This window comes from Ylistrum balloti, unplaced genomic scaffold, assembly GCF_031769215.1.
Source record: "Ylistrum balloti isolate Yb309-2 unplaced genomic scaffold, AGI_CSIRO_Ybal_v1 Utg369814, whole genome shotgun sequence".
In the NCBI taxonomy this organism is placed as follows: domain Eukaryota; kingdom Metazoa; phylum Mollusca; class Bivalvia; order Pectinida; family Pectinidae; genus Ylistrum; species Ylistrum balloti.
This window is the reverse complement of record NW_026781985.1, coordinates 700,278-717,927: the sequence shown is the minus strand read 5'-3', so window position 1 is coordinate 717,927 and position 17,650 is coordinate 700,278. Positions and strand designations below refer to the sequence as shown.

The 17,650-nt window shown below is 37.5% G+C and overlaps 1 protein-coding gene across 3 annotated transcripts in view; it reads left to right on the top strand.

Moving 5' to 3' along the window:
• The window catches only part of LOC132544915 (nucleolysin TIAR-like), a 275,990-nt gene that overhangs the window by 217,946 nt on the left and 40,394 nt on the right, over positions 1–17,650 (top strand). For all 3 annotated transcript variants that reach the window (XM_060208577.1, XM_060208576.1, XM_060208575.1), the window contains 2 exons: positions 2,281–2,338; positions 6,134–6,221. In XM_060208577.1, the coding sequence (XP_060064560.1) occupies positions 2,281–2,338; positions 6,134–6,221 (146 nt within the window). The remainder of the gene's footprint in view (positions 1–2,280; positions 2,339–6,133; positions 6,222–17,650) is intronic.

Here is a 17,650-nt window from a genome sequence, read left to right as displayed (position 1 = left end):
ATTATACTGGTGACAGGGATTACTATATATAATTATACAGGTGACAGGGATTACTATATATAATAATTCTAGTTACAGGGATTGATATATATAATTATACAGGTGACAGGGATACTACTTTTTCTGTAAATCTGGTGTTTTACATCCCAATTTTTATTTTTTATATTTTTAGGAACCTGTTTGATCGTACTTTTGGTGAATGTTACTCTAGGTTTTAGGCAAATCACATAACACTTTAATGTAATATAAAAATCAAATAAGGGGCTTGTACCATTCAAATTGCTGGTCGGGTTCATCAGGGATTGTGGGCCTATAAATCAAGTGCAACATTTGTCATGGAACTATTTTTAATTGTTATTATATCTTTGATTCACTCAACTAATTGTTGCTTCTGGTCAAGGGGCGATGAGTTTAGGTGAAGAGATTCTCATTAATCCCGATTTATTTCATTTTGTTTCACATGCACGCTGAAAGCACAAGACAATGTATGGCATTACCATTTCCCAGGGTAGTATTAATAAAAATTATGGTTACACAATTGCATAACTTCTTGTAATTTCAAATTTGAATTTTTTTCAATTTGAAATTCTACAGTGCAGCTTTAGTGAAGATGGAGCTAGCACCTTTGGCCTCATTAATTGCTCCATGTGTAAAATTGGCCCTGATAAACCACCAGTATCTAACATTTCCTCACTTTTCTCAATCATTGCTGAAATATTCTTTTAGGAGATGCAGTTTTTGATTGTACATAATAATATGATGCTGCTCAAGATGATAAATTGTCTTCCTCCTAAACACTTGTGTTTCTGTGCTTAGCAAAGCATGTCATTTTAGAGGGAGGATTTGGGGAGGGGCCGCAGCCTGGCATGGAATTGACTTGATATTAACTTTAAAACTTTAATGTCGCAGACAAAGTATTTTGAGAAATGAGATTAGCAAGAATGAGAAAATTTATGATTGCAGCAAAGACTATTACAGTTGATGACAGATTGTATGGGGAAGTTTTGATGGCTGAATCTGACAAGATGTTAAGGGGAAAGGGGGTAGCAACCCTGGTCATATTGTAATATTGAGAGGCGCTGTGGCTGGCGTCTGGGTATTGAGAGTCTAGGGAAGGACAGAGACAAGATGGGAAGTCAAATTGTCCTGAAAAGCAATAAACTGTAGACAACGCTTCATGAAAGATTTAAGTCATGTTGGTGGAGATTTCACCGAGATATGGGCACTTCCTCTCTTGAGGTTGTCAAAATAACACACTGTGGTGATTGTGTGATTTCTGAGATTCCACTTGGGAATAGTGTTAAAATTGTTTCAAGTTTTAAAAGAATTTTGGTGTTGGGTTATTAAAATGAAGTATTGATCTATGATTTATCATTGTCACTGTTTATTCTCAAACCATAACAACTTGATTGAACTCAGGATTTTTTAATCACTCTTGTAGGACATAATATTTTTTTATGTCTGAAAGCGATAGTAGATGAGGACAGTCATTGATGCATTCCTGAGAAGAAATGAAAATGCCCATCCTATTCATTTATCGATATGTTCTTTATACCATAGAAATATGTAACTGGTGCAATCGTTATGATGATGTGAGTATAAAATCGCTCACTGCATATAAAACCAAAAGTTTAGAATATCAAATATACGTGTTGAATTAGCAGATGGAAAATGAAGTTATCTAATTTTTTTTAGTGTGATATTAAAAAGGTAAAATTCTTTCTGTATCCTTGATTTGTAATGTTGATTTGATCCCTAGGAACCTGGGGGCAAGGCTCCAAAGGGGCAAGTTTGGCAATATTTTGCCTTAAAACCATACTCTTCCTTAAGAGATTGTTAAGGACAATTTCAGTCTGGTTAAAACTGCATCACAGTAGCCACAGTAGCCATTTTGTAACATGATTTTGCAAATTTTTTTCATAAACAACACATGATTTTTGTGATAATTTTTGGGAATGTTAAAAAATTTTTGGACCACTATATTAGGTTATTTAAATGACATTTTGTCTGTGGTCCGTCTGTCCATCCGTCTATCCATCCGTCTGTCCATCCGTCTGTCCATCCGTCTATCCATCCGTCTGTCAATGGATAGATAACTGTTAAGGGCCTTCTTCTTGATTTTTACATATATGGTCAATGTAATTGATAATTATTTAAGATACTGGAGAGAATTGACTTTATGATATAGATTAATTAATTAAATTTGGCTCTTTTCTTCATTGAGATGTATGATATTTGTGTCACATGTTGATTTACTAGCATTGTACTGTTGTTTTGCAGGAAATGAAGGTTAACTGGGCCACCTCGCCGAGCAATCAGCCCAAACAAGACACAAGCAGTAAGTTAGCACTTTATCTAAAAATTTTGAAAGGCTTCAATACTGTCTCAAAGGTTGTATTATTGTCATAGTGGGTAACAGTATTATCAAGGTTATGATATCAGTGTGGAGGGTAATAGTATTATCAAGGTTATGATATCAGTGTGGAAGGTTATGATATCAGTGTGGAGGGTAACAGTATTATCAAGGTTATGATATCAGTGTGGAGGGTAACAGTATTATCAAGGTTATGATATCAGTGTGGAGGGTAACAGTATTATCAAGGTTATGATATCAGTGTGGAGGGTAACAGTATTATCAAGGTTATGATATCAGTGTGGAGGGTAACAGTATTATCAAGGTTATGATATCAGTGTGGTGGGTAACAGTATGCTATACAAATCGCCCTATGTCTGTGGTTTGTTGCCCATCTTATCGACAAAAGATCTTTTTTATCGCTATTTCTTGAAAGTGCTGGACGGATCTTTCTCAAATTTCATTTACGAGGTTAAATGTTCCTCTTGGTCACTAGTTGTGCTCATTTGATTTGGGAGGGATCAAGCAAACAGGCAGCCATCTTGAATTTTTGCAATGAAAGATTTTTATTGCTACTTTGTTAGAAGTACTTGACGGATCTTTCTCAGACTTCTCATATAGGTTCCTCTGCGTACCTCATGCAATTTTGATTTTGGGACTGCTCAGAAAAAATGAAAATAGCCAACAGACAGTCATCTTTGGTTTTGACAAAGAAAGGTTTTTATCATCATTCTTTAGAAGGTCTCCCAGATTTCGTTGGTAAGCTTCCCTGGGTCCCATATGCCCATTTGATTTTTAGACTGATAAGAAAAAAATGGCCAACAGGTGGCCATCTTGAATTTTTGTAATGAAAGTTTGGTATCTTTTAAAGAATAAATAAAGATCAAACATTGGTGGGTGCCAAGATCTCTCTGGGAAATCTTTTTTTTTTAACCTCCTTGTTTTTGTTTGTTTGTTTGTTTTGGGTTTTTTCCCCTGTGTGTTTATGGCTGTTTTCGAAAACATCCATTAAATATTGTACATGTATTTACCTGTGTCACCAGTTTGACGTGGAAGGTGGTGAACATGACAGTTACAAGTGTTTTGCTGTTGATAAGGCTGGCGTCTGTATTGACATAAGAACTTTTAATGATGTAAAGCACGCATGTTGCATGTGAAGTGTAGTGTGACAGCATGGTTACGGCATTTGTCACCAAGTAGACTGGATTGGTTGTGATTACCCCTAATTATTGAGATAAAGGCTATTAATAACGACTGTTATAATGCCACGTGTCTATAGTCCACGCACGACCCAAGGACAACCTAATCCAAGCCAAACTTTAGTCACAATAATTTTCCAACTATCTACGTGATTTTCAAGTTGACTGATGAAAGTCTATAAGGTATAGTGCCTATTGTTGGAGCCTTCTGTATGTTGATTGAATCACCCTGTATGTCTCCAGACATCACTGGCAGTTCTCTTTGTTCATACCTACCTCTTATTTTAAGTTGTAAGTGGCTCCCCCTGGCCTGTACAAGCTGTACATGTCCCAGCCGTGTTTACTGTCTGATTTATGAGATAGTTCAATACTCCCATTAGGTCTCTCATGTTATTCAAGGACGTGGTCCTACCGCTCTGGTGCAAAAGTGCTTTCTAATTGATGGTTATTGAAAGTGTATACAGGATAGGGGTTTTTTTTTCAATAGCAATTACCTGTTGAATAAACTCTGAATTGCATAGCAATTATCAGAATTATAGTAAAGCTTAGGTTTTTTGTCTTTTTTTTTTATTTTTGCAAGACTCTGAGCCCTAAATCTTAAATACTAATTTAAAAGATTATTAACCAACCGACCATGATTAAAATTACACCTGAATAAAAAAGACTGAGCATGATATACCAATTTATTTCTAAGCTCGTATGACATGATTTTAACATAATAAACTCTATATATTTCACAACAATTTTGAAGCAAGTTTTTCCAACTTACATTAATCACTCTTGTTAGCCCGGATGAAAGCGAGCGTGGGGTCTTACTGTGGAAGGAAACTGAAGTACCCAGGGAAAACCCATGTGATTGGGCAGGTGACCCCATACCAGTGGGTTACCATGGCACTACCCAACTGACACAATGTGTCAGTAAGGTTGTAGTGAAGAGTCCATGGGCTGTTGTCTGTCCAGCAGAGGGATAGAGCTCTACTTAAGGCTATAGTTTTATAGGATTTTTAAGATCACAGAGATACATTGTCTTGAAAACTATCAGATTTATGAAATTTATCAAAAGCATTACTAACGCAATGAAGACTTTTTCTTTGTCGGTACTGTGTCTCAGGTCAAAAGTAGACTTAAAGTGCCGACTAGGATTAAGATTAACTTCGGAAATTGATAAAGACTTTTTTAAGATCCAGAAAACCAATGGTCATGTTGCCACCAGGTACCTCAGATATAATGTAAATTTTCATGTGATCTTGAATTTTAACAAGGAGTCATGGAGACGTTAAAAACCTGTCAACCAACCTTTTGAAATTTAGGTATCAAGGATGAAATTACTTAAAAGCAACATCTTTAGCACCTAATAATGCTGAGTGATTGTTCCAGGTTATATCACATAGACCAGTAACATAACATCTTTAGCACCTATCACATAGACCAGTAACATAACATCTTTAGCACCTAATAATGCTGAGTGATTGTTCCAGGTTATATCACATAGACCAGTAACATAACATCTTTAGCACCTAATAATGCTGAGTGATTGTTCCAGGTTATATCACATAGACCAGTAACATAACATCTTTAGCACCTAATAATGCTGAGTGATCATTCTAGTAGTTGTTTCAATGCTTGAAATCATCCAATTTCGCATCTGATTTCATTTTCTATTTATTCCATTTTTTTTTTTTTAAATTAATTTAAATCCCATGAAAGATGCAGAGAAATATGTATTCTTTACAAACATTTTGTAGTTATTGCATAAAGCACTAATTACTTAAAAATATAATTAAATGAGCTTGGAACATGGTGAAAATAATTATTAAACTGTTGTGTGGAGACATTGAACATAACATGGCAGTTTGACCTTTGATGACCCTTGGTAATACAACTTGATTACTTTATGACCTTTAAGATGCCTTGACCTTTAAAACAGTAGCTATTTTACACCAGAAGAGTGGTGCCTGTGTGATCACAAAACAGCAGATCAAAGTGGGGCTAATTTCTGTCTCACTTCTGTTTACTCATTTTGTACCCAATGATTTGCAGAATTTACTTTTTCAATGATTTCAACAAAGAAAATAACTGAGATCTTTCTACCTTCAGACTGTTTAGCTTATCTACCTCAAGAGCAAATGAAGTGAAGCCATTGAACAGCGTTCAGCTTCATTTTGGTATCAACATTGCATTTAAGCAACTTTTCAGTAATCAAAATGCCCAATTAAAGATATTTGGCCAATATCATGCTGGGATAAAGGGATTTTAAGTTTGTTCTTGTGAATGAACTTGACCTATTTTGTAGGTTACAGGGATCAAATGAATTATTTTCAAACTATCTCCTTTTAATGATCAATACTACCTGAGATTTGTTATTTCACCTGAAGGAACTTAAAGTTTGAGATCACCCCAAAATAACCAAATTAAATAATTGCTGTGTAAAGAAGCCATATTGAAAAATTGACAAGAAATCAAGGAAGTGTGTTGATTATCAAATGGCATTGATTAGTCTACCGTAATTACAACAATATTGAACTTCATTCCTGCTAGTATTTCTTAATTTTTACTGATTTTATCTCCTTTTCCATTTCAGAACATTTCCATATATTTGTGGGAGACCTCAGTCCAGATATAGAAACACACCAACTAAAGGAGGCATTTGGAGCTTTTGGGGAAATATCGTAAGTATATGATTGTCCTTGTTGTTGAGTGAACTGTAAACTGACATCATCAGACACAGAAACTTATTTATTGGTGACTAAAAACAATGACGGACGGCTATTAACTACAATTCACCTTTGACATCAAGACACTGGTCTGTGTGGTTTACAGGTAGTAGACACTCTGGTACAGGTCTGTATGGTTGACAGGTAGTAGACACTCTGGTACAGGTCTGTATGGTTGACAGGTAGTAGACACCCTGGTACAGGTCTGTATGGTTGACAGGTAGTAGACACCCTGGTACAAGTCTGTGTGGTTGACAGGCAGTAGACACCCTTGTACAAGTCTGTGTGGTTGACAGGTAGTAGACACTCTGGTACAGGTCTGTATGGTTGACAGGTAGTAGACACCCAGGTACAGGTCTGTATGCTAGACAGGTGGTAGACACCCAGGTAAAAGACTGTGTTGTTGACAGATTGTAGACACCCTGGTACAAGTGTGTGTGGTTGTCAGGTAGTAGACACCCTGGTACAGGTATGTATGGTTGACAGGTAGTAGACACCCTGGTTCAAGTCTGTGTGGTTGACAGGTAGTAGACACCCTGGTACAAGTGTGTGTGGTTGACAGGCAGTAGACACCCTGGTACAAGTGTGTGTGGTTGACAGGCAGTAGACACCCTGGTACAAGTGTGTGTGGTTGACAGGCAGTAGACACCCTGGTACAAGTCTGCGTGGTTGACAGGCAGTAGACACCCAGGTAAAAGACTGTGTTGTTGACAGATTGTAGACACCCTGGTACAAGTGTGTGTGGTTGTCAGGTAGTAGACACCCTGGTACAGGTATGTATGGTTGACAGGTAGTAGACACCCTGGTTCAAGTCTGTGTGGTTGACAGGTAGTAGACACCCTGGTACAAGTGTGTGTGGTTGACAGGCAGTAGACACCCTGGTACAAGTGTGTGTGGTTGACAGGCAGTAGACACCCTGGTACAAGTGTGTGTAGTTGACAGGCAGTAGACACCCTGGTACAAGTGTGTGTGGTTGACAGGCAGTAGACACCCTGGTACAAGTGTGTGTGGTTGACAGGCAGTAGACACCCTGGTACAAGTGTGTGTAGTTTACAGGCAGTAGACACCCTGGTACAAGTCTGTGTGGTTGACAGGCAGTAGACACCCTGGTAGAAGTGTGTGTGGTTGACAGGCAGTAGACACCCTGGTACAAGTCTGTGTGGTTGACAGGCAGTAGACACCCTGGTACAAGTGTGTGTAGTTGACAGGCAGTAGACACCTTGGTACTGAATGTGACTTCTCTTACTGAGGTATGTTTTAGACCAGTGATGTATTGGGCAGCCTCATAAAATGCTAGTTAATAACGTTATTTCCCTTGCTGCTCGTTACGGGAAGCGGGGCTTACTTCATGGTGAGCCTGGGCTACCTACGATATTGAATTGGCTAGATCAACATACATCAGCCGTTGTACTCCTGGGAATTCTCGCTTTGTTGTGTGCTACAAAAATGTGGAATTTGTTAAAAATTTGATGAGCACAAGCTAATTGACTGTAATGAAAGTGAGAGAATTGACAATCACACGGCAGCCATCACCACTAAAAGTAACGTAACACTGCCATACTAATCCATCAGGGTCAAATTTACGTTTGTTAATTGATGATTTGTCAAGAGTATAAGAGATCCATTTGTGTAGACATCTATATATATATATAGGGTACATGTACCATTGTTTTTGTATCTCTTGGCTTTTGTGTCCGTCTAGACCAGACCAAGAAATCTGTTGATAGATAAGATTTTTTTTTTAGTGAATATACACTTTCTGTGCTAGCATACCTTATTTTTGAATGTATCATGTAAAAGAGGCAGATAATAGTAAATAAGCTGTTAGTGTCATTTTTGTTATATCACTTGTCATAGTTACCATATGTAGTCTTGGTTACTTTTGGTTTGTTTGTTGCTGTTTGAATGTATTTGGACTTTAACACTACACTTACAGTTTTAGAGGGACCTCAATTACCTGATTATTATCACGTAAATGAGAAGAAAAAAGGGGCATCTTCAACCATTCTCGAAAATCTCAATATTGATTTCAACAATGGATTGAGTCATTGCAGAAAAGGTTGTTTCAGTGAACCTGATGTCCACTGTTACACAATACATAATATGTAAAGCTAGCTGTTACCCCACACCACATCAAGATCTTATGATGTCCATATTCCTATTCAAATGAAAAGCGGAGCAGAAATGTAAAGATGATAATGTGTGACAAAGCTATCAGTATATTTACTGTAAATATCACTGTTAAATAAAATGCTTACAAGACCAATTAAAAAATGTAATGTTTTGAGAATTCAGTTAAACTTACCTCTTGTGCTCTCACAGTGCAGAGGTCATCAGTGAGGCTAAGGAAGCTCAGTGTAGGGTTTATCAATGAGGCTTGGGAAGCTCAGTGTAGGGTTTATCAATGGGACATTGGAAGCTCAGTGTAGGGTTTATTAGTGAGGATTGGGAAGCTCAGTGTAGGGTTTATCAATGGGACATTGGAAGCTCAGTGTAGGGTTTATTAGTGAGACATTGGAAGCTCAGTGTAGGCTTTATCAGTGAGGATTGGGAAGCTCAGTGTAGGGTTTATTATTGAGACATTGGAAGCTCAGTGTAGGGTTTATCAATGGGGATTGGGAAGTTCAGTGTAGGGTTTATCAGTGAGGCTTAGGAAGCTCAGTGTAGGGTTTATCAGTGAGGATTGGCAAGCTCAGTGTAGGGTTTATCAGTGAGGATTGGGAAGCTCAGTGTAGGGTTTATCAATGAGGATTGGGAAGCTCAGTGTAGGGTTTATTAGTGAGGATTAGGAAGCTCAGTGTAGGGTTTATCAGTGAGGATTGGGAAGCTCAGTGTAGGGTTTATCAACGAGGATTGGGAAGCTCAGTGTAGGGTTTATCAGTGAGGATTGGGAAGCTCAGTGTAGGGTTTATCAATGGGACATTGGAAGCTCAGTGTAGGGTTTATCAGTGAGGATTAGGAAGCTCAGTGTAGGGTTTATCAGTGAGGATTGGGAAGCTCAGTGTAGGGTTTATCAGTGAGGATTGGGAAGCTCAGTGTAGGGTTTATCAGTGAGGATTGGGAAGCTCAGTGTTGGGTTTATCAATGAGATATTAGAAGCTCAGTGTAGGGTTTATCGGTGAGGATTGGGAAGCTCAGTGTAGGGTTTATCTGTGAGGATTAGGAAGCTCAGTGTAGGGTTTATCAATGAGACATTGGAAGCTCAGTGTAGGGTTCATCAATGAGGCTTGGAAAGCTCACTGTACAATTTATCAGTTAGATTTTGAGAGTACACAGTGTAGAAGGGGATCAGTGAGGTTTGGAGTCAGACTAAGTCCTCTAGCATAGCTTTGTGCAGCTATCAATTCATTCCTCTGATATTGTCGACATATGTTTAATATTACCCCATCAATTTTACACAGTTATAGGATTTACTCTGTCTGTGTGCTATCATAGAGAATTGACACAATCCTATCCATCTATGTACATAAGATACACTTAAAATATTGGAAGTGTTTTACTGTTGGTGCCTGGGGACCATTGTGTTGAATATGATGACGGGTAATTAGGTTATATAATGAAGGTCAAAGACATTCTTATTTAATTTACTTCTCCCATTGCCCAGCCTCTGACTCATATTTGGCTCAGAATATCACACTGTATTTTCTATTTAGCTGTACAAAATATATTTTCCATACTATTAAATACAGATAAGGCTGGCTGTTCCATTGACTGTGATGAATAGCAGTTACAGTATGTATTGTAAATGTAGGAAGGTTATCATAACAGCTAAAAGTCTTCATAGGAGGATGCTGTAGAGTGATATCAGTAGGGAGGTAATCACAACAGCTTATGGATGGGATGGGAGGATGTTATAAAGGATATCAGTAGGGAGGTAATCACAACAGCTAATGGATGGGATGGGAGGATGTTATAAAGGATATCAGTAGGGAGGTAATCACAACAGCTAATAGAGGGGATGGGAGGATGTTATAAATTGATATCAGAAGGGAGGTAATCACAACAGCTAATGGTTTGGATGGGAGGATACAAACTTTTAAAAATGCAACTGAATATAGATGCTGTAATCCATGTGAAGAAAAGAGTTGGACTAAAAGGCAGTTACAAAAATCTTGTATATTGCAAATAAATTACTATACAAGTATAAAGATGACACTGGTGTGAACATATTGACTTATTTCTGGCACCATACTGTTGCTGGTAGGACGCGAGACAAGATTTTTCGAAAAGAACAGACATTACATAATTATTAAAAATGTGACATTTACTAGATATGGAAGTGCTTTGATCCTATAAACCATGCTTTTATCAAAGTATTTGAGTATTCACAAAATTACGACTGACACCATATCAAATTCATACAAAAAGAACTTGGAATATTCTTTCAAAAGTAAATCAGATAAGGCCCTTAGAGAGATGGCCAAACTTCGGTTTCAAAACTTCGAAATCAAATGTCCCATACATCCACAAAGGACCAAATTAACTATATTCCTATAATCTCAAAGTGGTGATTCTTGCTTGGTACTTACAGGGGAAGTGAACATGGCTCAGACACAGAGTTTTCTGAATGTGATTGTAGTCAATAAAATTGCTGGTGACCTTTTGGAAAATTCCTATCTTAAACCTGCCAGGTTTGCATGTCATATTTTCCAGAAGGGCATCTTGCAATAATAGTGACTATAATTGTGTCTAGAAATGGCTTTATTATTTATATTATAAATATTAATTGGGTATCTTGCTATAATGAGCAAAAAACTTCATCTCATACAATGAATAATGGAAACAGGAGAAACATGGAATTAATGGCAAGAGCATTGTGACATCATGATACAGTAGGACCAGTTGCAATTATAGTCTTGTAATTACATTGGCTGTGTATCACTTGGAATGGGACAGTGGTAGGGAAAGTAAGAATATAGCTTTTTACCTACCTAGGACACTAATAACAACAGGATACTGGGATGTTGATGTCAGATAACAAAGTTACAGGATACTGGGATGTTGATGTCAGATAACAAAGTTACAGGATACTGGGAGATTGATGTCAGATAGCAAAGTTACAGGATACTGGGAGATTGATGTCAGATAACAAAGTTACAGGGTACTGGGATGTTGATGTCAGATAGCAAATTTACAGGATACTGGGATGTTGATGTCGGTTGTCAAAGTTGCAGGGTACTGGGATGTTGATGTCAGATAACAAAGTTACAGGATACTGGGAGATTGATGTCAGATAACAAAGTTACAGGGTACTGGGATGTTGATGTCAGATAGCAAAGTTACAGGATACTGGGAGATTGATGTCAGATAACAAAGTTACAGGATACTGGGAGATTGATGTCAGATAACAAAGTTACAGGGTACTGGGATGTTGATGTCAGATAGCAAAGTTACAGGATACTGGGATGTTGATGTCAGATAACAAAGTTACAGGATACTGGGATGTTGATGTCAGATAACAAAGTTACAGGGTACTGGGATGTTGTTGTCGGTTGTCAAAGTTGCAGGGTACTGGGATGTTGATGTCAGATAACAAAGTTACAGGGTACTGGGATGTTGTTGTTTGGTATCAAAGTTACAGGATACTGGGAGGTTGATGTCAGATAACAAAGTTACAGGGTACTGGGATGTTGTTGTTTGGTATCAAAGTTACAGGGTACTGGAATGTTGTTGGTTGTCAAAGTTGCAGGCTACTGGGGGAGTTGGATATCAAAATTACATGGTACTGAGTGGAAATTTGGCAACTACATGTTTCAGTTTAATGCTTTCTTGATTGTGACCAATGATTTGTAATTGTAAAGCTTTATTGAATTTAATTGCCCACATAAATATGACTGTATTTTGTGTAACAAGAGGTACAGGTTTGTAGAACTCTGCATTACTCATGTTCACTAGATTGAAACTGGCATAAAATTAATGTTTGTGGACCCTGCCATATTGATTACAAGGCTAATAAAAAAGATATAGAACATAGTCATGGTAGACAGCTCACTGACATGTCGTAAAGCTCAACCAGATCTACAGAGGTCGGCCTGAAATTATCAACATTTTCTAACTAATGTGAATTCTCTAAGGTTGTAAGGTCAATGATTGGATGTCAAGTATTAAATTACAGAGACATCTTCTTATCCAAATAAATTTTTTCTATCACATTAAGTAATAATTGTTGGCTATTCCCCAAGCACAATCTTTATTATGATAGATGGAAAAGCTGGAGAATTGAAACTTTATGGTGTTGTAATGATGTTACTTTCCTACCACTTGACTGAGGTAATTAGTAAGACAGGAAATGAATTTCCAATCATTTTTATCCTAGCTAGCACAATATGACGATGAGATTTCTGTCACAGAACAAATTTTCTATCCTAGCTAACAGGGCATAGCAGTGGAGAAGGAATCAAAATACATTTTTATGTGTGTGGAAGACACCAAGAATAAGACATGTTGATGAGATTTTATTCAAATTGGAAATCTTTGAAAAAAGTGTTAAATATGAACCAAATATAGATTTACACTTTTCAGTAAAAAATACTTTGAGATAAATCAAGGTGTTTGAGAAGTGTTGATGTGTTCTGCTTCAGTAATGACACCTGGCATGTAAAACTTGGTCAGTCCAAGTAGGAATAAACACATCTAACTCAATATTCCACAAGGAGATACTTTCCCATGAAGTGATAATGAGGATCATAAAACTTGCTTATGTCATCCACATTACTTTGTAAGTTAGTTAGTCATTACTGCATGGAAATCCTGGTAAACAATGGAAATCCTGGTAAACAATCTCCTTATTATTGAATCAAGTGAAGAGTCCATTTGCAACACGATCACAATTTTTGTATACTGAGAAGTATTTTTATTTTCAAAACACTCTGTGATTATTGTGTTATATATTTGACATCTTTCAACATAATCAGTCAAAAGTTTCCCTATGAAAGAGTAGTACTATGTATTTTCGTTCAATTTAGAATGATACTAATAATGTTTTTTACTATTTTTTTCGTGCGTGGTATGAACCCAGATCTTTTTTCCATTGTGATGTTTTTCAATTTACATGTTGGACGTTAAACCAATGCATCCTCTGTGTAGGTGCTCTCCCCCTATGTACGACAAAGTGTCCTGGTGAAGGTTCTCTACTCCGTTTGCCCTTTTCTGTTTTGATACAATACAGATATTCTACTTATTCACTTCATAGGTATATGGAAAGTCACTCAAGTTGCAATGTAACACACCAAATAATGGGGTAGTGATGGGTGTTATTACACTGATAACAAGATAGTTATGTGATGGGTGTTATTACACTGATAACAGGGTTGTTATGTGATGGGTGTTATTACACTGATAACAGGGTTGTTATGTGATGGGTGTTATTACACTGATAACAAGATAGTTATGTGATGGGTGTTATTACACTGATAACAAGATAGTTATGTGATGGGTGTTATTACACTGATAACAAGATAGTTATGTGATGGGTGTTATTACACTGATAACAGGGTTGTTATGTAATGGGTGTTATTACACTGATAACAGGGTTGTTATGTAATGGGTGTTATTACACTGATAACAGGGTAGTTATGTGATGGATGTTATTACACTGATTACAAGATAGTTATGTGATGGGTGTTATTACACTGATAACAGGGTTGTTATGTAATGGGTGTTATTACACTGATAACAGGGTAGTTATGTAATGGGTGTTATTACACTGATAACAGGGTAGTTATGTGATGGATGTTATTACACTGCAGAATTGTTTTCCTCAAACTAAAAAATGATTTCAGAAATAAGCAAAGTTGTAATAGAAGGCAATAGTGAAATACAATGTATTCACTGGTAAGTGAACCCGACTTTGAACTGTTGACAGGAGCTACCATGTTACAACAACATTGAGCTGCGTAGACTTTGAACTGTCGACAGAAACTACAGTGTTTACAACAATATTGGACTGTTAACAGTTGCTACAATGTTTACAACATCTACTGGTTCTACATCAAAGATAAGGTTTTTAATTTCCACTGGGAAAATATCACCTAATCAATTAAATTTATCAGAATTGTGTGGAAGACTTGGAGAAGAGAGCCCCATTGACTCTGTGATGGGTGATTAGATAGGCTCTTTCTCCCGTTTCCCTCGTACAGAAGACATGACATTCCTTTGTCCATGTGTTCCTTTGGGACAACTTTCAGGAAATGATTAAGGAAAGGCTAGGATCACGAAAAAAGGACAGAGTGCCTGACAAATACATAATGCATTTGGAAATGCTTATGATTTATCAGTGCCTACTTTACTGTGAAGTACAAAGTCCAGTGTTGTGTTATAGATGGAAGGGATAGTTTAGGTTCCTAGTAAGTACTACTTTACAATCAATCCCTCCTGAGAAAGATGCCCTTAGTTTCAACCAAGAACACTCACTGCCTAGCACTGCCAGGCCTACTGGAGTAGGCCGAGTACATTTCGGTTACCATTTTCTAGATGAATGTTCATTGTTCCTATATCAGCAGGTTGGTTCTTTGTAACAAGTCCTTGTTGAAATGATGTAATGTTTACATATTTACTATTTTGCTTTTAATGATAAAGCCTCACAATTTCTGAAAACTGGAGAGATGGATTACTGATACTTTGCATGCATTTTTAAAGCCAGTCCTGTAAGTGGAAGAGGACCAGCAGTGCTGGCCACTAGGGCCTCACTATAATAATGTTGTATGTGCTAAGTCAATCCTTGGTTGTCACCTGTACAGGATCCAGGGCGATGGCCATACACTAAAGTGGCACTAATGCTGCCCATAGGGAAAACTTGGACAATATCAGGTCTGCCTTTATATCTATAGCAGGGTAGTGCAGCTCTGACTTAAACCAATATATAGTGGACCACCTATTTTCTGTAACGGAGATACTGGACATGAATCCGTTTATATCTTTATATTGTAATATAATAAATCTTAGTCTTGTGTAAAGTTGTTATTTCAGATGTCTGATTTATTTCAAATAGCTGGAAAAGGTTTACAAGTTGTTTTACTTTTAGAACTAATTACTGGCTGCTTTATTGGTTATACTGACCGAAACAGATCTACCGATGGTTTGTACCAGCACTGCATGATGAGATAGTTGTCTTTTACTTGGTCCAGAGCCAGGTAAAACTGCCAAAGGAAAATGGCATTTACATGTCTGAAAAATAGAAGAAATGTTACATTGAAACTTTACAGTGAAAATAAGAAATAAGTCCGAGGGAACTATTTCCTAACTAGTGAGGACTTCCACCACAGTTTTAGAGGGGAGATAACTCTTCGTTCTTATTGAAATTTTATTTAAAAAAGCGTAAAACTTGTGTAGCCTTGCAAGTATTATTACTGAAATTTACTAGGAAATAATGAATATACACGAATTGGTCATGTTAATGAAAATGTTATTCCTATTCATACTGTGAATTAGATGTGTGTATTATCAGGCAAAAGTAGTCATGTACAACGCAAAAGTTGTCATATCTTGTAACGCCAGGCTAAAGTAGTCATATACCAGGCAAAAGTTGTCATATCTTGTAATGCCAGGCTAAAGTAGTCATATACCAGGCAAAAGTTGTCATATCTTGTAATGCCAGGCAAAAGTAGTCCTATACCAGGCAAAAGTTGTCATATCTTGTAATGCCAGGCAAAAGTAGTCATGACTTGTAATACCATTCTTATCCTTTGCTTAACAGCATTAAATGAAGACGTGTCTGCACCCGATGGTTTCCAGGGAAACACGGGTTTCGCCAGTGTTCTCAGACAGTAGCCAGGCTATGTATGCCTTTTTCATTATTATTATATTACTTTTCACATATCTATATATATATTTTTTTTACATTTCAATTACAGACTTCTTTCCTAATATTATCATATGGAAAACCAATGGTGGATATATTACACAATATTGAAATCACTGGATATGTATATACAGTTCTTTTATTTACATTTTTTTCATCCAGTTTCCCCAAGTAAAATGTTTTTGCTACTATGCCTAACTAAATCTCTTTCCGTATGTTTGTCCCAACTTTTAATTGTAGTTGGTGTAATCCTACCACCCCTCCAAAATTTATTTAGACTCGCTGAGAATAAGATGAGCATGAGATAGAGTAAATGAATAGGGGGGTGGAGGGGGGAGTCAAGGTGAATCTTTGTCAAGTTTTATATCCATAATACATGTAGAATTCATTCCTTTACGATGAATATTCATGGCCTAGCTTACTTTGATCCTTTCTGCCTGGTCTCTATGGCGATTAGAACTTTCCTTGATTAGTGAAGCACAGTCTCCAGGTCTGATGTTTAGTACGTAATGACTGGGTAATTTATTCGTAAAACCCAATCCCTAGTGCATTCATTTATGAATTTTGGTTTATATTTTATTGATAAAGGTTTCATCTTTTTACTTTTTTCTCCATTTCACATTATTTAGTTATTTATCCAGTTTTATTGTCTATGTAGTTTCTCATAACAGAGATTTGAAGTGTGTCATACATATGTGTATATGATATGAAGCCTTCATCCATCAGACCTTCACTAAAGCTGGTTCAGAACAGCCAATCGGGATGGATTAGGTGGTCAAGAACAGCCTATCGGGGATGGACTAAGTGCTTCTTGGGGATCTATAAGGGATGGACGAGGTGGTTGGGATAGACCATCCGGATGGACAAGATTATCTGGGATAAACTAGTTGGTTAAGGGTGGCCTATCGGAGATGAATAGGTGGTTAAGGGTGGCCTATCGGGGATGAATAGGTGGTTAAGGGTGGCCCAGGGTTTTCCATAATTTTGCTAGTAGTGGGCTGTGTAGTGTAAGAAGGAGGCTGGCCTGCCGTGTACTTGTAGTCATGTATGGAACATTATTATGGAACTGGATTGGTGTATGCAGCCAAATGATCAAAGTAGCCGGTCAATCTGGCTAATCTGGGATGGACAAGGTAGTTATGGATGGCCTATCTGGGATGGACAAGGTAGTTATGGATGGCCTATCAGGGATGGACTAGGTGGTTAAGGATGGCCTATCTGGGATGGACTAGGTAGTTATGGATGGCCTATCTGGGATGGACTAGGTAGTTAAGGATGGCCTATCAGGGATGGACAAGGTAGTTAAGGATGGCCTATCAGGGATGGACTAGGTAGTTAAGGATGGCCTATCAGGGATGGACTAGGTGGTTAAGGATGGCCTATCTGGGATGGACTAGGTAGTTATGGATGGCCTATCTGGGATGGACAAGGTAGTTAAGGATGGCCTATCAGGGATGGACTAGGTAGTTAAGGATGGCCTATCTGGGATGGACAAGGTAGTTAAGGATGGCCTATCAGGGATGGACTAGGTAGTTAAGGATGGCCTATCAGGGATGGACTAGGTAGTTAAGGATGGCCTATCTGG